General features: G+C 41.3%; 1 protein-coding gene and 1 long non-coding RNA gene across 10 annotated transcripts in view; one reads left to right on the forward strand and one right to left on the reverse strand.

The window, feature by feature from the left end:
- Positions 1–5,313: 5,313 nt before the first annotated feature.
- Positions 5,314–11,543, reverse strand: LOC133463911 (uncharacterized). Its single transcript, XR_009784388.1, has 3 exons — positions 11,463–11,543; positions 9,831–9,968; positions 5,314–7,323 (listed from the first exon to the last, which is right to left on the reverse strand). It is a non-coding gene; the product is annotated as an uncharacterized LOC133463911 (long non-coding RNA).
- Positions 11,544–11,668: 125 nt separating this feature from the next.
- ebf3b (EBF transcription factor 3b) overlaps positions 11,669–26,261 on the forward strand; it is a 67,234-nt gene continuing 52,641 nt past the window's right edge. For 5 of the 9 annotated variants that reach the window (XM_061744576.1, XM_061744584.1, XM_061744577.1 and 2 more), the window contains exons 1-6: positions 11,669–12,416; positions 12,708–12,864; positions 13,155–13,218; positions 13,515–13,570; positions 15,449–15,522; positions 17,242–17,310. In XM_061744576.1, coding sequence (XP_061600560.1) covers positions 12,286–12,416; positions 12,708–12,864; positions 13,155–13,218; positions 13,515–13,570; positions 15,449–15,522; positions 17,242–17,310 — 551 coding nt within the window. In that variant the 5' untranslated portion in view covers positions 11,669–12,285. The remainder of the gene's footprint in view (positions 12,417–12,707; positions 12,865–13,154; positions 13,219–13,514; positions 13,571–15,448; positions 15,523–17,241; positions 17,311–26,261) is intronic. The other 4 variants (XM_061744580.1, XM_061744581.1, XM_061744582.1 and 1 more) reach the window with 1 other exon arrangement.

The raw sequence follows: 26,261 nt of genomic DNA on the forward strand, positions 1-26,261 counted from the left end.
TTATACAGGTTTCCCTGATTAAACTAAATCAAATCCCACTTATTTCATCATGCAGTTTATCTCTGTGTGGGAGTGAAAGGTTTGAAAACAAGAAAGCTTAATAACAGAGAAGAGAGGAAATGAGACATCATTATTATTATGAAGTCTGACTTGACCTCATGTCCGACTCAATTTTATTTTTTCCAATGATGATCTATTATATACATGAGCAGCTGAAGAAAATCTGTCTTAACTCGGATGCAATACTGTATGCTTAATATCTGTATTGTGCTATTTATTTAGTATGCAGTCTGCAAACAAAGCATTTTCTCCAAGTTCTTTATTTTTTTTTTCCCCACTCAAGAAGTGGATTTATCAGAGCAAACTTTTCAAGTTGTGTGCTGCATGTTTATTTTCTGAATAACTCTCACAGAAATAGAAGCTCAAGTTGTGGTAGTCATTTTTAGCTTCATACTTATTTCTCTGTGAGAAGTACTCTCTGAAGGGTGGATCAGGAATAAAAAGATTGCCCAATGGGGTTTATTGTGCCATAAAAAAGAAAGTCGCATTCCAAAAGAAAAAAAAAGAGGGGGCAGGGAGAAAAAGCGCATGGAGTTTGTGGATATGTGAGAATAAAGTAGAATAAGCACATTTGTTCCTTTGAGTGCAGAAGTTGACAAAAATACACAATTTAAGTGTATATTATTATACTTAATTCTGCTGAAGTGAAACATGATCCCCTTTTTTGCCGAATGTTGGATTTTTACTCGTTATCATAAATTAGCACACTGGCAGGGGATCATTCACAGAAGCCTTTTCTATTAATGAAATGTTATATTTCAAACGCATTTGTGAAACTGTGATCACTAGCTTGTCGTATTACACGGGGATGGCATTGTGACCAGACGGTTCGTTCTATGTTTTCAGTTTCTGCAGAATGTCCGGAAGGAGTCGAGACAATAGGTAGGAGTTCACCCAGAAAGAGCTGAACCAAAACCCTCTCTCCTTTATTTCCTGGAGTGTGCATCTTTCTCAGCAATCACACGGTTTGTCCCACGGGAAGAAGCAGAGCAGAGGCCTGGAGGTTAACGCTCACACACACACACACACACACACACACACACACACACACACACACACACACACACACACACACACACACGCACACGCACACACACACATACATGCATGCATATGCACAGAGGAAAAAAGGAGAGTAGATAGATAGATAGATAGACAGACAGACAGACAGACAGACAGACAGACAGACAGACAGACAGACAGACAGACAGACAGGCAGGCAGACAGACAGACAGACATACAGACAAGGTTAAATACCACAGAGTTGCTTTTTGAACAAAAACAAGACAAAGACATTGATCTTAGATTTTTGGAAGGTGCACTAAGGGACGCAAAATTTCAGGGAAAAGAGATGGAAGAGTACGACAATTACCTGTAACTTTAACTGCAAAACAGACTGGACTCAAAATGCAACACTGAGGCTGTCTTCAAGAAGAGACAGAGCACGCTGCACCTCCTGGGCAACCTTACGTCCTTCTATGCTTTCAGCAAGATGTTGAATATCTTCTGTTAGACTATAATAGTGCAGTTTCATCTGCAGATAAAAACAGTTGCTTCTCTCTCACAAACTTCTAAACATGGTGGAAAACAAAAAAAGATTGTTGCATAAGCTGCAAAACATAATGGACAACACTGCCCACCCTTTACACAACAAACCAATAAAAGAACAAGTCTTCAGTCAATACAGGAGGTCATTCTAGCCCACATCCAAAACTTTGTATAGACACTTTTCAATATGACCATTATTGTTTTATTTTATCCTTTTGTTAATTATATATATATATATATATATATATATATATATATATATATATATATATATATATATATATATATATATATATATATATATATATATATATATATATATATATATATATATATTCCACAGTACAAACATGGTCAGAAATAGAGCAAATCAGAATAGAGCTTGCTAAATACTGCCTTTTGAATTAAAATGACTTATGCATGTACAGTTTAAATATACCTGATTTTGCTTGCATTCCTTACAGGTGTTTTCACATCATAACACAGATGAGGATGAATAAAATTGCTGCCCTGACTTAAACGGCATAATTAAAATGAAAACTAACGGGTTCTGTTCACCACTGGAGTGCAAAGGTGAACTGTTTGAACGAATCGTTATTTGCACTTGAATAAACTGCGCAGCATAATCGTTGTGTACATTACCTTTTTTATCTTTTTAAAAGTTGAGTGTTTTGGCTGCAACTGCATGCGTGCGTGTGTGTGTGTGTGTGTGTGTGTGTGTGTGCTGCCGTAGCTTCATCAGGTATAAGGAGAGGTGTTGACTTTATTCCGAGCCTGCAGTAACACCACTGACTCTGATAGTTCCCCATCCCCATGGGAATTCATTATAAGACAGCTAGAGGCTGCTTGTGGATGGTTACTGTGCTGCCCGTATGTTAACTTGTCGCTACCGCGCAAGGCAAACATGTGGTGCAGCTGCTTTCTCTGGCTGTGGGCAACCTGGAGAGATTGATTGGTGAGCCTTCTGTTTTATCCAGGATCAGGGCCACATTCAGTAGACATGGTGCCTCCGGAGAAGCAGCCATTTTCCCCAGAAAATATGGCTCATTACCAGCACAGACAAAATGAAGGTATATTGACTTTTTTTTTTCCTTTTCTTTTTAAACATCTTACAACACACCTATTCCTAGGCCGTTTAACAACGAGCGTTTGTTATCCTGGAAATCTTTAGCTGAACGCAGCAGCAGCTTCTTTTGCCGGGATCACACCCGGCCCCTGTCCTGATCTATTCCAAATCGAATGTACACACAGAGGCATGAAAGTAAATACCTATACACTTTCATTTACACACACACACACACACATACACACACCCTCCCCCCACGCCTGTTCTCTCAGACAGTTTTTAACACAAACCATTGGCCAGTGGTTGTGTCTGCTCTGCTCAGGGGCATAAGCTCTGTCCAGACCCTCAGCCTCAACTCTCTCTAACACACACACACACACACACGCGTGCACACGCGCGCACACACACACACACGCACTCACACACGCAAACAGCAAATACAAACACAATCAATTATTCAAGACTCTTGTTTTGGCTCATGTGTGTGTTTTTTTTCCTTCTTATTATTTCAGTTCTGTTGCTTCTACAGCGTCTTCTGGCAACCCAACAGCCAGGAGGCCAGATGAGTGAAACATGAGGCCTGATGACTTGAGGTGTGTGTGCATCTTTGTAATTTAGATGTCAGAGTGTAATTTGCATGCGCAGCCTTAAGGATTGTCTCATTGTCTTGAAGGGCATTGTTTCTGCAGCTCCCCACAAACTGAGGGCCTGTCAAAGATGGCATGAAAGGTAAATCTTTCTCTCTTTGTTTATTTGTCTCATGAGTGAAAATCTTGGGGTCATCCCTTGCTGTCGAGTGTCACACCAAAGCACGCTTGCATTTGAACAAGCTGGACACTGCCCTTTTCCATTTGTTTCTTTTATTTACCCAAACTTCCCGTGCTTTCTACGTACGCTACAGTGCATGATGTGCAGTTTATGATATACGCGAGGACTGTCCTGCTTCAGTGTGCAAATGTGTGCACTAGATGGCACTATGGCACTTATTATTCAGCTCCGGTAGCTCGTTTCCATTTTAGAGGATGAGCGTGTTTGTTGCCACACAGGTCATGATCACAAGCTGCCTGTTTTCCCTGACTTGATCTTGGAGGTATCATAAAGAGCTCCAGACCCGTGATTAACCATTGTTAAATTATGACTGCCCAAGTGTATTAAAATATTAACCCGGACTACTGTAGATCATTAAAGTTTTCAGCTGAACTCCAAGTGTGCTCCAAACTTGACAGATACAGGTATTTTTTATTTTTTTTACTCCTGAAGGCTCAGCTGAACATCAAATAGAACACACTCTCCCGAATCAATGAAAACAGAAAGAGAATTACATTGGAGGGATGTATTAGATGTGAATCCTTGCAGTGATGATGTCCTTGTAAAAGATCATATTGTAAATAAGATGGGTTAAATTGCACTTGTAGCTTCCCTTCAAACAGTCAGCCTATTCTCTCAGGGGGGCAAGAGAGTGCTGCAGACTCTTCCTCTAATAACGCTAGACAATGAGATCCCAGCTCATAACATAGGCCTCCACTATATAGAACAAGTAGTGGGGGCTTAGCAGCTAATAAAGTGGCAAGTCTTCAAATCCATGTCAGACGAGCAGAGTGCCACAGGGACCTTTCATAACACTTGTATGTGCAGGTTCCAGTGCAGTGTAAAGGTTACACATCCACGTTGTACTGATCTAACCTGATGAATTGCCTTAAGCTCCGCAAATTTCAAGGCTGTGTTTCTTATTTAAAGAAGCCGAACTGAATAATTCTCCCACTCTCTCAAAAGATGACAAGCAACGACGCAAGCGTGTCATGAATGTTTGAGATACAGCGAGGAAATTTGCCGCACAGGCTTCCCAACTGAATGAGACAAATGTAAAACTCATTGTTGAATTTCATTTAATCTCGGTTTTTTGTTTTATGACTGATAAGCTTGTCTTGACGGAGTGTTTTTGTGAGGGTAATTTCACTTGTTCAAAATTACAATGCACATCAATTTTGTCTATTGAATCGGGCTGCCCTCCGAGTTCACAAAAACACAGTCCCAGTAATTAGCCTTGATTGCCTGGTCTGTGTTTGATAAATTGTCGCTCCTGCTTTCTCTCCAGTGAACCTGTCCTTCACTTGAGCGCAGACACTCCTCCAGCATTTCCACCCACTTTGTTTGTGACTCTTTGATCCACAGTATTCAAGTTAAAGTTACACCCATGTGCTGCAAGTTGAAACTTTCAGTATTGTTGCTCAGGGGAACCTTATACCCGTGGCGCCTTCTGCTTTTGTCCTTCCCTTTAGCAACAGAACTCTCCTATGGTCCCGGACAAAAAGACTACTCACGACACCATTTTATGATCTCTGCAATGAAACCGTTTCTGTCTCCTGCTCGCATGTTCGAGCCGTCTGCTCGTTTTAATCCAGGATGTTATGTCAATAAACATCATTTAGGGTTCTGTCTTGGGACAGTTGATGATTGGGAGGAAGAGATGAGGAAGAAAGGAAAGAGATGCCCTTTATTCTGAGAACTAATTAAAAACAAGGCTTTTTATGCACAGTAACATAAAAAAAAAACAAAGTGAAGACACCAAGTTTATAGTTCAATCAAAAAACTAAGAGTTGCATTTATTTATTTTTTCAAATGATATTTATTTGTGTTTCATCTGCTGGATTACACCACACAATAATTCTTACATTGTTGACTTTTTTTGTGCACACACAATATGCATATACATTTTCTTTGGTGTTGAGTTATACATGAATAAATAAAAAAAAAAAACACCCTGACAAGAACACAATCTGGTGAACGAAACACTTAAAGGCAAGACCAAACAAATGTTTTGAATTAGACCGTAAAGTGCGGTGGTGTCTTGCCTTCTCCAGTTTGTCTAATCACTATGTGAGTGAAACATTCATGGTACACAAGATCAGTTCAATATTTAATTTCTCAACAAAGACTACATGATAGAACAGATGCTCAAACTTTGTGTGTTTCTCAAGAGAGCAAAACTCACTTTCATGGCGCTATCGAGTACAGAGTTCCTGATCGTGTACAAGCTTTGTGTTGACTTTTTCAGGCTCGTCACCTATGTGCACTAAACATGCAGCCGTGGATAAAAAAGACGCTCAAACATGCTAAGTGTGAACAGTGAGTCAGTCGTCAAACCATGTAGTGAATACATCAATTGCTTACATCCAGGGGCAGGCAACGCTCATGTGTGGAACCACATTAGTGATGCGCCAAGGTTGCCCTTTGCCTTCATGTCACATTTCAAGTGAAAATTTGACTTGGCATGTTTACATAGGATTTCTTCATCTCCCTTTTTAAACCCCTATGGGCAAGCTGAAGGTGAGGGGAACTAAGATTATTATCCCCCCGTTTCTCAGAGGAGCTTTTCTTTATGCACACCCTCACAGATGTCGACATTTGGTTAGGCGGTGTACATAGAAGCCCCAGATTATCTAGCGCTCCAGGAAGTCTGTTTAGCTAAAGTTAGGAGTGGTTACTTTCCTGAACCTTCTTAATTTACTCTGCTGTTTTCTTACCTAGGAGACATCTGTGCTTAGCCATACATCTGTGTTAAAAAAGACTTGTTTGATGAAAAATATTAGGCTGAACATGGCTGTCCATTCCACACCAGGTTTTAGCTGATGTTCCCATTAATAGACTCCACTTGTGCAGATGCAGACCTGTGCTCACAGGAAGTGTGAACAGATGGTGTACTATATGTCATAATGCTATAAAATCCAACAGGAATTGACAATTGAAATCCCACCCTGGAGTTTGCCTCTTTTAGCTTCGGCATAATCTTCTCAGGATTTCAATTGCAAAGTCAAAGAGAATAGTCTAGCACATGGGGACTAGTTATCTGGGGCAAATGCGGTCTAAGGTTGACAATGCAAGGGCTATGTTTATGTGCATCACACTTGCTATACTGAATGTTTCCCAGAGTGCAAGAACATCCTCCCCTGAATTCTATTCCTCTTCCCACGTCCCAGCGCTGCCGTGGAAAGTAGGCCAAGTGAGCACCAGGGCGTTGCTTTTTTAAGATGATCAGTTTGTCAGTGTGTTTTTGTGTGCACTCAGGACGGCTATTCATGTGGCTCCACTCCGCAGAACAAAGAGCAGCATTATACAATTTGCAGCACTTCCAATAGCAAGGAAAAGGGAGAGGTTGGAAAACAGGGACAGGACAAGTGTGGATGAAACAAAGACAAAATCTGGCTTGTACTCTAATTCATTTACTTCCTCTTTTCCACCTCTTTGTTGCAGCAAAAAGGTCCCTTGCCAGTAACACTCCTCTGCAGGATCACACTGTACTATAGCTGGCATGGATTATTTTTAGCTATTGCTGTGCAGCTTTCACCTTGACTCCCTCTGTCTTGACATCATAATTAACATTTCTGTTAATAGTAACACAGTTCGATATTAATAAAGATGTGTGACTACAATCAAATTTCAGTTGCAGAGTGGTGATAAATTGTACTGCATTACTTCTCATCCCCAACTGACAATCCCTGAATGAATTAGAGGCACTGATGCAACATGTTGGAAATGTGCATTTTGATTGGAGTAACTTGAGAATTACTGCTGGGACAGCATCACTGTAAAGAAAGTGAGGACATCGCCTTTCAAAGGGACCAGAAGCTGAGTTAAAGATTTCTTGAATGCTAAGGGGGAAAAAAGAGAAAAAGAAAATTATTATTATTAAAACTGATTGTTGCCACACAGCATGCGTCTATAACAAGAAATTAGATTTTTAAATCGCTTTCAAAGTCAGAATTTTGCATATGGGTGTCTGTTTGGCAACAGGGCGTCTGCATTATAGGCGAATAAGCTCCTATTCAAAGTTGGATAATCAAATTTGCCTCACTTCATGTCAACGCCACCGAGAAATGCGAGGCTGCGTGATGACTTTTTTAAATAAGGAATTTTAGATGGGTGCACAACACAGTGATGGACACAATCGAGACGGTGTCTGCATGAGAGCGAAGGCACCCTGGGTATTTGGTCATGTGTATTTTGGTCTAAATTTCCAGGGGATATTTTAGATGTTAATAGCCCTGAAGTGGTCTCGGTTTCTTATTTAATTTCTCTCGCCTTCTTTAAATGTAATTCGCCCACAGACTGCGCCGCAAGGCTCAAAACCGCGCAGAAACTCTCTCATCATTTCCACAGCAGAATGGAAATGCAAATTGTGCGCACGGGCAATGCCCTTGACAGAACTCACCGCTGCACACAATTAACATGAGCACTCTGACAGAAGTTGGTGACGAAATGTGAGGTCACACCGGCACAGAGTAAGAAAATGTGCTTTTATTTATTAGAAACACGCCACAAACACCAATACCAATGAAAGCAAAAAAAGTATTATTATTATTATTATTATTATTATTATTATTATTATTATTATTATTATTATTATTATTATTATTATTATATAATTATCAGTTGCTTTCTGTTATAGTTCTTCTTTACAAGATAAAACGGACGTGCAGTTTTGACAGCGTTCTTTATTCAAAACTTCTTAAAATTTCTTTTGACTTTTTATGTGATTAATGATTTTTTTTTCTCTCTTATTGACGGGGGACAATTTTTTTCCACTCGAGGGGGCTTCGGGGACAGCCTGTAGATAAACCCGCGCTGAGATCCAGATATCTTGTCACTTAAAAACGCAGCTGCCTCACATCGACACAATGATCTCAAGTGTAACCAACGAGGGGCGCTGTCCGTCTATCAGCCGTAAGAACTTGACACGGATACCCTCCATGATTGATCTCATCACTCCATCCCATTTGTGTTTTACCACTATAATTAAAAATAACGTGCCAACTGTATTTTAAAGCGATGTTTGAATATGGCAAGTTGAAATTCGGACGCACGTTTGTCAGGCCTGCATAATGGATTGTCGGGCCAAAGTTTGCGAATGAAGCTGCCATCCTGGTTGCAAAATAAAGCATTTTACAAAATCAATATTATTGCATGTAAATAGTAGAGTTAAGTAGGCCTATTGGCGATATTTCCGATTCGTATAAAACACATTGCACATTTATAAATTGCATGTGAACTGTTAAGATGAAGTTAATAGTAAGAGATATGTCAAACAAAAACGCAGTGGATAACTTAGTCGTTGTTGCTTTTTTAAATTTAGTTCGTTTTTGGTGCGTAAACTTTAAAATGGCACATTTGGATAATTATAGAAATCAATAAGGATATTTCAAGCGCATCTGCAAAATGCTGTGCCTCTAAACAATGGAACAAACATTGTTAGTTGAGTTGCTGTAAACAGTAAGTGGGCTCGCTGCCTATTTGTTCCATATGGAATTTGGAATGATGCGTAACTGTAGGCGGATTTGATTAATATTTAATCGAAAGAAAGGAGGAAAAAAAGAGTGAGATCACTTTAAAACAACCTCTGTGATAAAGCCGTGAGCGAGCTTGCTTGGTGGGTGCTAATAAGATTTCCTGCCCCCCCTCCCCCTCCTTTTGCCAATCAATCCATTAGGAAACAATGCAGGTGAGCATAATGAAAGTGTTGTCCCAATAAAGTGCATCGATGGACAGCTGGGCAGCGGCCGGCTGATTGACTTTGCCTTGACATCTGGGAGGCCCGCTGGCCCCTGGCACGCGCACAGGCTGATGTCGCCATTTACATGCAAATTTAAGGAGATCATGAGGGCCTCGCCCCGTAAATTCACACACAAAAAAGAAGACGTCACCCTCAATACGGAGGAGGCTTGTCCCGTCGAGACGGGAGGTCTGAGAAGTCACCCTGTACGATTCCTTTTTTTTTTTTTTTCCTTTATTGAAAAGCGCGCTTTCGGAGGAGTTTGGTTTGATATCAGTATCCAGGCTCAAATCTTTGGGGGTTCAACTCATTGTGGTCATTGAATAGAAGCGTGAGATAACAGGCCAAGTCATCAGCCGGGCCAAAATGCAGCAGATCAGAAATACTTTGCACTTGTTTCCCCCTCCCTCCCGTCACCCATCACCTACCTCCACGCTGTTGAGAAAGGAGAAGAAAAAAAAAACATCTTTTTGTTTTTAAATTTTTAAGGTTTTGCAATGAGAAAAATGCGCTCATCTAATATGCACATCCGTGCAAAGTTTCCATGCATGCGAGCATTCAAACTAACGGGGATCAACATTTCGTTTATTTCGATGCAAACATTTTCACCTAATGATGGAGAGCGCATTTTCCACGGTGTAAGCCCACCACGCAGATGATCCCAGAGAATGAGCTGAGACGGATTCAGGCTCGGCGCCTTATGTGTGTGCAGCAGCTGACTCCCTCCTCTCCGCGTCCAGATGGCTCCTGCACACAGATTTGCATTCATTTTCCTTTAATATCTTCTGAAATAGCGGGACAGCTGCATTTGTTGTCAAATACGGTTTAAAACTCCCTTTCAGGACAGCATCGTTACCTACGTGACGGGTGTGGAGATCCATTTTCCCTCTCCAGTCAACAGTATCAGATCTAAGAGGATTTGTCTCAAAGTCTCCTAATTTGATAATCAGATTTAAATCGCCTCGGTGCGTGTAATCAGGGGTTAAGTTCTAATAAGCGACTTGAAACAGTGTAAAAAAAGCACTGAGTTCTGTGCAAAAAAGATATTTGCAATCTCAGTGGAACAGAACAGATTTAAAACATGCGTATATATAAGAGAAAAATAGATTTTAAAGAGAGTGCACTTTGAGGAGGAAAACAATCTAGATCTCATTCTTTATTATGTTGCACGATTTGAAACTTTTATTTCTCCTAAATAATAAAAAGGAAAAAAAAAGTACGCCTTGTTTTTGAGACTGAGCAATTTGGCAATAGATTTTGTAGAGGTGAAAGCAACAGCTTATAATTCACTTATCTTTGGCAGCAGCTATTAACCCTCAGCACCAGCTAGATAGATTGCTCAGGATATAGCACACATCTCTCTTCCTCGCACCCTCCCCTCTCGCCCTTCATCCTCTCCCCCTTTTCACCACTAATGAACCGAATTGCTTGCTTGTCCCTCTCGGACAGGGTCGGACGTGGAGCCAGTTGGCTCTTTAAAAAATGATTAAGATGTTTCTGATTATTACTGATTTTACGGGACTTTGCACGACATAAAGGAAGACACACAACACGGATTTCCTGAAGTTTTTTTTTTCATGTCCTGAGACAAAGTGGCTCAGATTATAAGTCCACGACTTCATTCCACTAAATGGCATAGCGATTTGACTGATTTATTTCAATAAGAAAAGGCTGCCAAACTTTCTTATTTCATTCTTATCATAAAAGAAAATGTCCCTTTTATGCACATTAAACAATTAAAAGTCAATTATCAGCTGTTAAATTTCTCAATGAAAAGTTAATGTAAATTAACAGATTTGTGTGTATTCATCTGATATCAGCGTTATATAAATGACACATTAATTACAGCAAAATAACCCGGAGCGCGCATGGTTAAAGTGCGCAAATAGAAAAAATAGATCAACGATATGAAGAAAAACATGAAATGCCATTATTGAAATGTGATTTATGACCTGTATTATTACAGCCATTGAGATGCTTTCAATACATCAGTGAACAAACAACCTCATCGAGTCAATTTGTAATAAGGTTAATCGAATAAATACACCAAAATCAATTCATTTTAATCCGGTACAATAAAACTAATCACGGAAATTGCGATCATCAGGCCAGCTAATAATAAGCAATGAATCTTGAGTTATTATTATGCATTTTTATTATTACTATTATTTTTCCTCCTCATTATGTGTGATGGTTACACCCGGTTGAATTTTTCCATATCATTAAAAAAATCAAACTCACCACATATAGGGGCCTAAGCAAGAGGAAAAGTGGAGCGAATGAGTGTTCTCAGGCTGCTGCACTATAGGGCTGTACCGTACAGTGGAGCGCGCTGCCTGACAGGAACCGTCACAGCTCCATATATGGTCAAAACCCCGCCCCCTCCGCGTCATATTCTGACAGCGCCTCTCCCGTGGGTTTAGAGTTTTGGCTCCCGGGAAAGATTTCAGTCCTCGGGGAAAGAGGGCTTAGTTTTGCATGTTCCCATCCATCCTGCACGACGCGAAAGGGCCCCTTATCCACCTCTCCTGTGTACAAGGAACACCTCCACTGGTGATCAGCCTTTGCCTGTGTTTGTCTTGTGGAGAAGCAGCAGCACCTTTTCAGGAGTGGGGTTTTTTATTCAACGAGAAGTCCTGAAGGTTTTGGATGCGGCGCTTCAGGGATGTGGGCACTTTGAGAGCGGCATCACCCACAAACACAAACAACTGCCATCGATTTTTCTGTGAATAGCACAAAAAAGAAAGAAAGAAAGAAAGAAAGAAAAAAAAGAAAAAAGAGAGGAACAATAGCAACACACAAAAAAATCTTGTCTATTGAACAATTCACTTTTCCAGTGTGTGGATACCGCTCTAACTAAGTACAGCACTTTGAGAATTGCTCACATCGGACGGACTGAAGAGGGAGGCAAGACCTGTGGACCGGGTTTTCCCTCGCAAGTCTGAATCGGCTCTCGCTGCTTATCCCGTGAAAAAAAAAGAGAGAAACCCTGAAGGATAACGCGCTTGGACGTTTTATTTCCCCTAATTTCACAGGAGGCTCTTTTTCACGCAAATTGTCCTAAATGTTTGGGATTCAGGAAACTATACCGCGGGGTGGGACGACGATGAAGGAGGAACCGCTGGGTGGACTGAACTCGGTCCGCTCCTGGATGCACACAGCTGGGGTGGTGGACGCAAACACAGCCGCCCAAAGGTACGCATGCCAAAAGCATCTGATTTTTCTCACGCATTCCCTCCTCATCATATCGACCCCTCAATCCCCTGAATACTCTGTATCAATTACGGTCTCCCAATAAATGCCCCCCCTTCGGCTTTCCCTTCTTTCATTACATCAGATTACCCATTATTGTGACAAATCAAGAAATCTCCCCCGTATACTGCAGGCGCGCTTGTGCATCTCCAATGTTTCCATGAGCGTCTCCATCATCTAGTATCCCCGGTGTCCGGTGCTTAACCGAGATGGTGTCTTGTTTTCTCCCCGCAGCGGTGTCGGCTTGGCACGGGCACATTATGAAAAGCAGCCCCCTTCCAACCTCAGAAAATCCAATTTTTTCCATTTCGTCCTGGCGCTGTATGACAGGCAGGGTCAGCCCGTGGAGATCGAAAGGACAGCTTTTGTGGACTTTGTGGAGAAAGAAAAAGTAAGCGCTGCATTTTTCCCTTTTCAAAAATAAACGCAAGCCTGCACAAAATCAGCACATGTATCGAAATTATGTTCTTTGAAATGGCAATGGGTTACTAAGGGGAAGTCACGTGTAATATTGATTTTTTTAAAAACTCAATTCGCTGATGACAGGGAGTCGTTTTAACGACCAAAGCCGCTTCTTTTCTTTTTCACAGAAAACATGCGTAGCTTGGATATAATTTAAAGATACGTGATGGGCAGCTGTTTTACTGATGCTGATTTTTCACAAACTGTTGTTTTCTGCAGGAACCAACCAGTGAAAAAACTAACAATGGCATACATTACAAACTACAGTTATTGTACAGCAACGGTGAGTGAATAATTCAGATAATGCTTTGTAAACCCACGCAAGAAAGTCAAACATAATTTATCTGTGTGATAACCCAATGATAATATTAATAATAACAACAACAAAAATAATAATAATAGTAATAATAATAATATTAGCAATAATAATAATAATCATATTAATACAGTTTAAAAATGTCACTATCTGAGGTATTTACACAAATATTTTAAATGAAATATTATTTGTTTTTTATTTACTTCATTTATTGCCTGTGTTTCCTCAAAATTCACGAGTTCTTCTCTTTTTCCTCTCCCCAGGTGTCAGAACAGAACAGGATCTTTACATACGGTTAATCGATTCCATGACGAAGCAGGTAAGCTGCTGTTCCACTTGTTTGTGCGCACGGTGCAACGCTGCTCACATGCACTCGTGTAAAACCTTAACATGCCGTGCAAATCGTCACCTCTCAGGTCCACACACACACCACTCTATATCTGCTTCCAAAAACAAGGAGAAGGAGAAAAATGCAGTTGTGGCACAAAATAAAATCAAATTACCGGTGTAATAGGAAGAGACGGCTTCCATTTGCACTGTTTACGTTTGACCCTATCATATTGCAGGACTCTAAATTCAAATTTTCTCAGCCAGAGTTGTGCTGCTTTGTAGGCTCAGTTTGTTCAGCATTAAAATTTAAACACTACCTCTGCTCCATATGATCTGATTTGACTTTTCTTGCAAAGAGTCAGAGGTGACGCTCTAAACATATTTAGAAAATTTACATTGAAGTAATACATTTATATATCTTAAAAAAAATACATCGTTTTGCAGAGGTGCATTTCGCCATCATCATCCTCACAAATATTTGAGTGACCTCCACCCCAGTCTTATAAGCGCACAGCGTGCTGTTTAATCCCACGCAAAGATGAGAAAACTCAATTATAATGAGCGGAATTAAAACACACATCCTGAATTTTAGCACTCCATCTCCATCCATCATGTTTTGTTATTAAACAGGGGGGCTTAGGTAGAGCTGCTGAATAGAGCCGTGAAGCCTGGACCACTGGTCACAGACAACATTCCTGTGCGAATGATCCGAGTCAATGACGCAGAACAAGCAATTTATGGATTTCTGTTTCTACAGCTGCAAATAGCGACATAAATCAAACCAATATAGATAATCGCCCTGTTCCCAGGAAAAAAAAGCGGAAAAAATTACATATATTTATAGAGGGGGGGAAAAAAAAGTCAGGTCAAATAGGACAGATTTTAAGAGCGAGAGAGTGATGCGACCTGGTTCGGATATGTCACTTTTTCAAAGTCGTTTTTTTTTCTCCTCTTGGCCTGACGCGTGCCAGATTAAAATAAATAAATAAATAAATAAAAAAAAAATGTATAAAGACTGCACAACATAAAACATCAGTGTCCTTATTTTATTTGTATTCTTTACTAGCATTTGGAACATTTCGTCCACAATGTGTCTCTTCGCTCACATTTGCACTTGGTGCCGGTTTAGTACGAGGGAGTAAAGTGTCTATCCTTAGAAAAAGGAAGAAGGAGGGAGGGATCGAGGGAGGGAGAGAAGAGCGGCAGAACTGATAGCTCCACGCCATCTGTTTCAGCCAATGCTCAAAAATTACTCAACCGTACCGCCAGACACCGCTTTTTATCCACAGAAAGATCATTGTTAGCGGCTCAAAATAAACAACAGATTGCCCATTAACACTTTCCCCCAAATATCCCCAGATTATAAGCATATTGATGACACTTCTATTGGATCTCTCCTTCTGAAAAGCTCTCTGTCAGCCTGTCTGTCTGTGAGAGCTACAGAATATTATAGCGATTAATAAAAACATACAATTATTATTATCCTCCATATATTTATTTATAGAGTGAATTTTATTATTACACTTTTATTATTACTGTCGGTAGATTATTGATGTCGCTAGTCATATAGCTGGTAATCGTTTTTAATCGTTTTTTAATTGTTAATTTAATAAGATTTTATTGATGTTTTGATGAAGCTATATAATTTATTATGCATGGGATCTCTGGGATTATTTTAGCCATAATTCTTAGTAAAACTCTGCTCTCATAATGTATTGTGTTGTCCTAAGTTTATTCTTGACTTTATTTATTTTATGAGGTATAAAAAAAAAACAAAAAAAAACGCATTTGTCAATTTATGTCAATAAATAAGCATTTAATGATTGACTGTATTCTCACTTTATTTCCATCTGATTTTGTTGCAAAGGCCATAATTTATGAGGGTCAAGATAAGAATCCAGAAATGTGCAGAGTTCTTCTCACCCATGAAATCATGTGCAGGTAAGCATTTTTCTTATTTTGATTTTTTAACATTTTTCTTGAAAAAAAAAGGTCCATGTTGCAGATCAATGCAAAAAGTAACGTCTTCCCCCCAAAATACATTTTGACACTCATGATTTGATGCAGCAATCCATGCTGTCCTGTGGTCCTTCAACAAGCACACACACACACACACACACACACACACATAGAAACACACACACACACACACACGCGCACACACAGAGCTGCTGTCATTTCCAACTTTGATATGATGTGATTCAACTTTGATATGAATATGACAGTGAAAATGATCTGTCTTTTCCACTGAAGGGAAATTGAATGTATAATAAACAGTCAGTGACAAAGCACATACGTTCTGATTTCTAATTTATTTATTTTTACATTTTAAAAACTGCATGCCACTTTTTAAGTCTGCCAGAGACAATGTGTTTTCCCTCATGCATAAACGCTGCCTGCTATGAATGATTTTTTTTTCTTCTTAGCACAGAGTCATTTCTCGGTTGATCCCACCTGTCAACACTGATCAGCGAGCCTTTAGTGTCATTTAACCACATAAATCTCAACTGCTCATATTGCGCTGCTATTCATCGGTGTCATTGATACTAAAAGGAAAAACGCCTTTTGTTGTTATTGTTGAGCTCAGCATGAGCTTTGTGAACATTGAATTTGGATACTGTTGGTTAACCTCTCCTTTGTTGCACCAGTGCATTGTTCAAGTTACTGGTTGAGAGCAAGAGCAGCAAGAGAGCTGAGAATGATTTGTCTTTTTTCATGCATAAACTCATCACTCACGCTCAATTTATACATGCATCCATCACTTATTTGTGACATGCTGAATATGGTCATGCTGTAGAGGTAATCTTTTTTTTTCAAGAGGAAGTGTATTTTGCTGCTGAATAAAATAACTAACTACTAGTGCACCCCTTTTTTAGATTTTATTTTTTACATGTGCGTACACAATAAGAATAGTCTTTTGATAAATAATTTAACTAGTATTTTTTAGCGTTGTAAAACACTAGTTTAGAAATTAATTTTTCGTTAATGCTTCTCGGCTGCAACATATCTTTATTTTTGTCTCATATAAATAAAGGATACTCATATAGCATGTGGTTGACTGACAGTAGCTTTGCACAGAATCTTTGTTTTTCCTCTCTGCACCATATGGCATAAATCAATCTCATTCACATATGTTTCTATGTTTTCATTTCGAATGGAAGCTGGGATGATGTATTTGTTTATTTTTGCAGTTTTGATTCAAGTCCCAATCAAAGAAGTGAGAGGCAGCAAGCTATAGACTTAGGCAGGAGATGGTTGAAACATGTGCTGGAAGATAGATTAGTGCTTTTGAGGCCATAATTGATAAATGCCCCGCAGAAATATTGGTTGAGGGTGGCACCTTGCATCTCCCTCAGAAATAGCAGCTTGGCAATTAGAGGTAAACAAAAGCTGAAGCTGTGAAAAGTGACTCCCCTGCCTCCTGGCTCAATCCCCACTCCCCTCCCCTCCAACATTAAGCCAAACAACACAACATGCTGTTTTCACCATTTTTATCAGCCATCAGCATCAATGGAATTGGATAGATTGAGTGAAGGAAATCTCATGGCAATCTTTCCCCTTTAATATCAAAATGACTCAGATGCACTTAGTAAAATGCCTTTTTTAATTTATTTAGCAAAGTAGGTCTTGTCTTTAAAAACACTTTGTATGTTTCTGCAGCCGGTGCTGTGACAAGAAAAGCTGTGGAAACAGGAACGAGACACCATCAGACCCAGTGATCATTGACAGGTAAGTTGTGTGCACGGTCCTATATGTGTGTGTGTGTGTAAACAGGTAATGAGTAAGTGAATGAGTGAGTGTGACACTGACTAAACGGATGAGTGACGGAGTGGACGAGCAGGCACATGGATGAGCTAGTGAACAAATTAGTTCCCTCCCGGTGTACTGATGGCCCAGTTGGGTTGACTTGAACCTTATAGCCTGCTGAGTGGGAACTGTGGGTGAATCTGTGTGAGCGGCTGAGGGGCGTCTTTCCCAGGTACCTGTGCTCCGAGGGGCGGTCACCACCTGGATAGGGTTTGTTCAATCACAGGTGGTTCAATCACCAGAGAATCATGCTGGGAATACACCCAATTAGCTTAGGCAACTTTGCATTTATTTGGCTGGCTTCCTGTCTTTGTTTATGACAGTGATGCTTACACTGTCAATAGCTGTTTTATTTTTGGATTTCATTGACTGCTTCCTTCCCTCAAGTTAACTGTGAGCTTGACGCAGTTAAAGTTTTGTTTTAAAAGGGATAAACATTTTATGTCAGCTGTTTTGTTCTCACGCCTGCCACATTTGAACACTTCCTAAAGAGAGAGAACAAGCAGACTCCTTTTCGGCATTGCCATTTCTCTCACAAGGCAGAACTATGGGTCTCGGTCAGTGTGAATATGTTCAGGCAGGGGGATGAGCATGCATTTATGTGTGTGTTTGTGTGTGGTGGATATAGAGGTGAGGCAGGGGGTGTAGTTTGAGCGTCAATCTCAATGCAACTCTCACCACGTAGTAGGAGAGGCAGCAATGCTAATGTTTGACTAGCCGGAATCACTGTTTGCTTAGCGGAGAATGCCTGGTATCTGACAGAGGGGACAACTCTCTTATTAGTAATCAAATAGGGCTGAGCAGTTGTTGCTGCCACTCCACTCCAGCGGCTTCTCATGCATCAGGAAGTAGGAGCCGGCTGCCCTGGGAGCCTGGATGGATTACCAGAGCTACTGCTGTCTGAACTCAAAGTCACACAGACACACATGTAGATAAACGCAGATACACACTCAGATGAGGGCACAAATGCAGCCAGACAGACACCCCGACACACATGCATGCACATCTCGCATGTGTTGCTTATGCTGTTGCTGTGTTTGAATGTTTATATTCTTTATTACTATTTAAGGGGAGTGGCTGTATCTGGTACGCGCAAATTTATGAGAGTGGTCCTTTTAGTAAATATGAGACAAAACTACAAGTACAAAAATATAACTTGAGAGGACTACTTCAGCGGATTTCCGCTGCTTTCATGCGTGCTTTGTGTTGCTCTGCTGCCTTTCTGTTACTGTTTAGGGTTTCACACTCTATTGTTTTTCAATCTGCGGGACAAAACATGTAACTTAAGTACAATAAGCAAATTGAATGCATGCAGAATTAAAGTCATGAAGAAGAGGTGGGAAAAAAAAGAGCAGGGGGAAAATAAAAAGAACGGATGGATATTGTAAGCTCAACTGGCTCAGGGAGAGCTCGGATTTTCATTGTGACGAGCCTGAATAGGAGTAGAGTATCCCTTTCCTTGCACAATGAGTGGCTCTGTTGAAACACAAAAGCATATGTTCCTCATTAGACCCTCCCATTGTCTCCATGTAGTAACTATGAGCCCGTCAGCTCACCCTAACAGACCCACACAGGTTCCCAGTGACTGAGGGAGGCTCGCAGAGAGGGGTGCTTGTGAAAGCTTGCAGGGTTTTGCAAGAGTTACGGACATGACCAAAGCACACTGCTGGCATGTAAGATTATTTAGTGCAATTACTTGACTCTTCCCTCAGTGCATATGGTTAAGCTTTTAGTTAAAGCTTCCATGTTTTACAGCCATTTCTGTTACATCTGTCATTTTCTCATGCACGTCATTAGAGGCACCTGTGCTGCGGTCGCTGCTGGCAGAAACCGATTATTTCCAATTGAGTAGAACATAGTTGAGTGACACAAACCTAGAGGAGAGGTTTGATTGTTGAATCAGGCACGTCTCATCTGTCTACAATTACAGCGTGAAAAACCAGCGAGCACTGCCACATTTCCTAGAGAAACAGTAGCATGGCCGGACCTTAAGAAACAGATTTGGAGTGAATCATTGATGGCGTTCATTCTCTGTAACATTTTCCCAGATGGTAAGAGGGAAAAGCGCGCACAGCTAGCTGGCATCTAGCGAGACATTAACTGGCGTTCCCATGGATTTGGCATATCCAACGGAGTTTGGGAAACTTATCATTCCAAATGTGTCCTATTTTCCTGCGGTCAAGCCAGACATCTGTTTACCCTATTTTCTCTCTGAGTTTTGATACAGATTTTCACTCAGATTTCTAAAGAGGAAGGATTCTCTTAAAAAAAAAAAAAAAAAAAAAAAAAAAGTTGGTTAGATATAGGCCTAACAGCTGTCACAAAGTTTCAGCTCTGCTTGGTCGTTAAATATTTCAGCACTTACGTTTGATGCCCCTGCATTATTCATATTCATTTTTGGATGAAGAAAGGCCCTATTTTTGCTGCATTTGGAGGAGTTTATTTGTGATGGGACTCAAATTTCCCTATCCTTTGAAGAACTAAGCAATATTTTAATCTAAAATATAAAAAAAAGCCAACGCGCAGAGGTGCAGCAATTAAATAAAAGAAACAGTAAATTAATCTCAATCTTAATTGTTGCATTGTTGCTCCTAAATGCATCACTTTGCAGTTTACATAAATCCAGACGTGCTACAGATGTCACTTTTATAAGTTAATGGTGCTTTAAACTAAGTGGGAGTGTAGGTTTATTTACTCAGTAATTTGACTCTTTAGAGTTATAGTGATGAGATACCTAATATTTGATTAGACTGTTTTCCCATTTACAGTACACATAGTGAATATCCAAACATAACTCAATTTAGGATGACTCTACTGGTCTGGTATCCTTCCTCACTCTTCTGCATATTGACTTTGTCTTCTCTTGTGTGAAAGATTAGATACATTGCTCAGGCTTCCACATGGATTTTATAATAAGAAAGCACATGTTGTTGAAAGACGAGAGAAAATGACTCATTCTGCCTGTCAGGGTGAAGAGGTCACATTTTATCCTGGGAAATTGTGCAATTTATGCAACTGAAACAGACAGACACATAATTTGATATCAGTGCACATGAATTCTGATTTTAGTGTGGGTTCGTACAGTTAAACATCCTGTCTCAATTTACGCTGCCATTCACAAATAGTTTGCGGAACAGACCTAAACATGTCAACTCCATTTATTCCAGCGGCCACGGCACTCCCTTTCACTTCCTGTCACATAGGTCAAAGAGCACTGACCTTTGGAGTGCAGCCCAGCCACTGAATAATTCATGACATTGACTTGTTTTCCCCCTTATTTTTCCCCTTTTTTCTTTTCTTTTTTTGGTCAGCACACATGGTTGTGCTGTGGGAGGCTTTTATTCATTTAGCTCATTTATAAAGGCCTCGCCGCACCTGTTCGTGTGTTAATGCAATTAAATTTTGGCCTAATGTAAATTTTGCTTAGCTTTCTGTTATGTCCCTCATTAGCCAGTCTGTATTTTCTAAATGACTTTGCGTTATCGTTCATTTGTGGAACACCTACGAGGTCATTTCCCAGAGTGCACTTGACTTGTTGTCAAGTTGTTTACCAGAAACAAAAGACCGGAGCCTTAGAACGTCTCACATGTGGTTCCCTCAGCCTTCTAAGAAACAAATCGGAAAATTTGCGTGCTCCCATCTGGTTTTTGCAAAACCGTGATTACCTCCAAAAGCTGAACAAATGCCAGTATTTATAAGGTCAGCCCTTTATGTGGAAATGTGATGTAAATGAGAATCAGCGAAAGGGGACATTAAACAAAATTAAATTCATTGTCTCCTTTAATGTCATTTACATTTTTGGCTAAGCCCTGGACTGTCAAAGAGGATTTCTAAAACCATTTTAATTGCACATCAGCATTGGAGAAGGGGGTGTGTTTTCACCGAGCGGCTGTCTTGATAACCTGCAAAGGGAAGTCTGTTTATGAAGTGCATAAATGACATGTTTTCACTGCATCTGCAGAAGGGCAATTAAGATGGTACTCAGTATGTAGTGTTAATCTAGCACTGTGCCTCCAATATCCATAATGAAAATGATGCAGAGGATAGGGTCACTGCTGTTGTGGCTCACTTGATCTCGGCAGGTGTTTTTTGTTTTCTTTTCCGTAGTCATTTAAAGCTGCTAACTTGTATAGGAAATGCCCTCTTTTATTATATTTACGCATGCTTGCAAACACCTGCAAACTACCCAATTACTCGCGCGCGTAGTAATATCTCCATCTTGATGTTGTGTTTATGGATGTGTTTGGTGTAATTCATGAGACAGATGCAAGGTTTTGACACCCGTTGCGGCAGCAGGAGAATAAACTGGCCACCCCTGCCTGAGTCGACGCAATGTTAGAATGAAGCCTGTCTCCTTCAGAGCCAGAGTAGGAAGAACAGGAAGTGTTGAGAGCGAAAGCTGTACTTGGCAAGCTTTCCTTTGGCTTGCACTTGCCGAAAAATGAAACCCAGACCCACTCTGCAGCCCCAGAGCCAGAACCTCCGTCCCAGCGCTCCAACATCCAGGATTGGGTAATACTGTTCACTAAGCAAAACATTACCTCAAATTATTCTCACCCTGTTTTCTATTCCCTCCTCCCTCATGTCGGTTTTATCGCAGTTTGTAAATGTCAAGACACGTACAAAAGACGCACAGTATAAATGATATTTTCCAAATTATGCTCACATGTTTGGGTTCACATGAGTGGCGGCTGAATGTAACGCGGTGCCTGATGCTCCCCGGGGACACCCACCTCACTAGGGTAGGATTCCCCAGTGGCATCAGCTAATGGCAAGACTTGACAACAGCAGAGAAGCCGGGGGTGTTGTGTTTTACTAGCGCTGAGCAGGGGTGATGACTTTAACATGTGTGCAGAGAGAAAGACGGAGATGTTTGCGTGGCGTGTGTATGAGTGTGTGCGTGCGTCTGCGCGCGTAGGCTATGTGTGTGTGCGTGCCCTGCTAAAAAAGAGAGGTGTGCAGTACGAGAGAGTGGCGCGGGCCAACAGAGCGACGGATTCGGCTCCAGCTTGACGGCAGTGAAAGACGAAACATGGTTCCACATGTGTTGAGAAAGAGCAGTCCATCTGTCCATGGAGACAACCCCCCCCTCCCCCTGCTTCAGCCCCCCTCTCTTTCCTTCTTCTTTCCTTCTCTTCCTCCTTGCCTCGCTGCCCCCCCCAACCCCCCACCTCCCCAACCCGTGCTCCTTACTCCCCTGGTTCACTGCTGACAGAAACAAGGCCAGAGCTGGGGTGATGGGATGAATGCTGGGCCAAGAGCAACACTGGACCTTGTATACACACACACACACATAGTCAAGCACACACATGCACATTGACGGGGAGTAAGAAAAGGTTATCAGAGTTGTACATATATTTTTTTGTATGTTTTAAATGTTGCTAAAGTTTACTTTCTTCAGTTTCATTTGCTGACTTGACTTACTGCTGCGCTCATGTGATTTAAATCCAGCTGCGGAGTGGTGTAAGTAATCTATTTTGATATTATGAAAGAAAACAATCTATTAAAATTAATTCTCTCTGCCCCGGCACAGTGTTGCAGGGAGCCACCGTGGTGAAAACCTTACATTATTGAAATTTAATCTGGAGTGAATAAAACATGCCACCCTTTCTCAAATATTTAGCGGCACTCTTTTATAATTAAGCTTTGTAGCTGTTGTGATGGCACTGTTTGGTTTCTTAAAGCGATAATGAATTGACGCAAGAGCTTTGTCAAGCAACCACATTTAGGTCACTCAAACCTATATTTTTTGGGGGGGCTATTTTTTTTTCCCTGAAGAAGGGTTCCTTTTATTTCTCTTGGCATGTTCTCACCCCAATTCAATCCTTATTAGGTTTCCCCTAATTGTCAAACAAACTGTTGGGTCAACCTCAGTCGTATCTGGCCGTAAAACAGCACATTAGGCCTCGGTGAGGGATATATGTGGTATTTCATCGGAGACGGAGTAATGCTGGGGTTTTATGGTTAAGTACCAGTTCACGCCCACGCCATTTGTTTCGCATTAGAGTGGAGGTTTTGTAAATCAGATCAATATGTTCGCTGAGATGTGATTCCATGTCGGGATCTCCCGAGTCGTTCGTTCCTCAAGTATTTTTCTTAGGGGACTGGTTGTCGATGCACACTCCTCCGCTTCCCCTCCCTACCCTTCCTTCCCCTTTTCCTTACCTCTGTCAGTCCCTCCCTCCTCCCTCCTCCCACCTCCACCTCAATCTATTTCCATTTTCTGAATGTAGCAATTTGTAGTGTGACATGGGTAAGATTAGGATGGGAAGCAGTCTGAAGATTTCATCGGACATGGTCCTGCTCCTGCTGGTGTGAGGTCACAGGACAAAGATAGGGGAATTCGGGGATAGGGTCATCAGTTACCTCGGGGAAACGAGCTGGTCTGCTGGCCGCTCTGTTGGCCCCAGGGGTGCCTGGGATGTATCGGAAGAGAAGCCCCAGAGAAAGAGCCCTGAACCAGTGTCATTTATTAAAAGTGACAAGTTATTTCTAACTATAGCTCTGCTTTTATTGTTTTACAATGCTGTCATTTGGAACGGTGCCCCTCTGTTCGCGCATCACAAACAAGTGATGAATGAACCAGGTGACCAGCTTTTTTAACATATACACATGCCGGACGCACTTTTAACGACACGTGCGTGCCGTTAAATCATATTACATATGTTGTCCGCTTTGCTAAATTAAACAAACGTGCAGGTTTAATCGAGAGCATCCATACGCTAAGTGTAGCAAAATATTCCACCATTCACCAGTTTTCTCCAGGACATTTGTTCAGTAAATTACTAACAGCTTACAGTATGAATCTCTGGCTGACCCCTGTATAATCAGTACCAGAAGTTCCACAGAACATGCCTGTATTGTGTTGAGGGTGCGGAGTCAAGCTTAAGCTCTTAATGGTCACTTTTTTTTTTTTTTTATTCAGAAATTTCTATATGAAAAAAAAAAAGAATCTCACTAATAAAGGAGCGTTTATTCAATGTTTGAGCAAAGTTCTTCATTGAGGGTCACTAAGGTACTCTGCTCCCCCACTTTTTTTTTTACTGCCTGCCCCAACTGCGTTAATGATATATGACAGAAATTTCCTTGTGCTGGTTCAGTGGCAAGAAAGGTCCTGGCTAGTCTATATCAATCCATCTGACTTATGTTCCCATGTCTTGAATTACCGCTTGATGGAAACCTGCTGCGGGCTTCTCTTGCCAATTGAAATCAGATCTCCTCCACAGCCTGGTGTGATATTGATCCATATTCAACACCCAGGCTGCAGATCGATCAGTATTGATTTACAATAAAAAACACTCCTCTGCTTGTTCAGCACTGCGATCGATACTTTAAAGCAAAGGGAGAAAAAAAAAATTCAAAAAGAAGAAAAACAGGACTGTGCTTTCTTTCCATGCAGCGACCAGCTGGAATATATAAAAATGTGAGGGGGATGTTTCATTTCATTTGAGGAGCATGAATTTAAGTGACCAAACCTTGACCACACCAGCAACCGGCAAACAGTGAACAATGATCCTCTCCTGTCATGCGAGACCAACCAATAAAAATTGTTTAACAGGATGACACTTCTATAAGGACCCGTTTATTGAAAGGAGGTGTGTCTGTTTCTGAATTAGTGGGACATCTGCACTGCTATTGGGAGTGCTAAAACTGTCATATCAAATCTTTTAGCGAACTGAAATGGAATACTAAAAGTGGTGGATCACTTTAGTTAGATTTCAGCGTGTTAACACGATGACATGATTTCCTGATGTGTTGTTATTAATTCATTTCTCATTTTCCACCCCACCCATGCACTCACACACGCCGGGCCCCTGCCTCCCACACGGACATCATTAAGACCCGGTGCAATGTCGAACACATTGTTGCAGACCAAGGCGACCCATTGAGCTCCAGCCAGATCCACTTTCCTCCCTGTCACATCTTAGTCGTAATCTTTCGGACTTCCTCTCCTCTGCCAAATAACTGTTCCCATCCAGCAGGTCCCGGCATTGGCCTAGGCTGCCAACATCTGAAAGTTATTATCCCCAATCTCTGACATCCAGGAGTTTACAGTTATATAATGATGGGGAAAACCACATGCCCCCAGAGGCAGAGAACATTTTTGAGATGCCTCCCCATCTGTTTTGGGGGAGCTGCCCATTTTGGGCCAAACTCAGAATGGCAGGCAAGCAGATATTTTTTTGTAATCTTTTATTTTCGGCCACTGGAACAGGCCGGTCTGGGAGTCATTATGTGGGGTGATAAAGCAAATCCAATTGGGTCAGGTTCCCCTCTGCACAGCGCTGGTGGCACCAGCTCTCCCTGCCTCACTGCTCGTCCCTGACTGTGTAAGTGGTGGTTGTTTGTTTGTCCTGGAGAAGCAGGGCAGGGGGACTAATGCAAGCCCGGGGGCCAGCCAGGTCGGAGGCGACGCTAAACCCGAGCTGCCTGGTGTAGCTGTGCTTCCTTCGCTGTTGGCTCGGCCTTGTTTGGACTGCAGCTCCGGTTTGCTTTCTTAGAGGGAAGCTGAGCCTCCGTAATCATTGAGCCTTTCGCTCGGGTGGGGAGTACAGCCGAGACCAGAGGGAGTGATGACATAGGTCCGCAGAGGCCTGGCCTGGTCCACCCCTGCTGCTCTTAGCATATTTATTTTCTCTTCTCATTGCATGGTTTAAGTCACACCATATTATGTTCGGACCTTATGCACGTGCATAGGCACTCAGATGTGATGAGGTGCCTGGTGTAAGCTGTAGACTTTGTTTTTACTAATAATGCTAAGGATTAGTGACTTGCTGACCTCAGTGTAATCTTTATTAGTCCGTTAACTGCATGGTCTAGTTATGAAGCGGCCCAACCTGACATACAGTTCAGGTTAGTGGGAAACAAACTAA

This window comes from Cololabis saira, chromosome 17 (genome assembly GCF_033807715.1).
Source record: "Cololabis saira isolate AMF1-May2022 chromosome 17, fColSai1.1, whole genome shotgun sequence".
Lineage (NCBI taxonomy): Eukaryota > Metazoa > Chordata > Actinopteri > Beloniformes > Belonidae > Cololabis > Cololabis saira.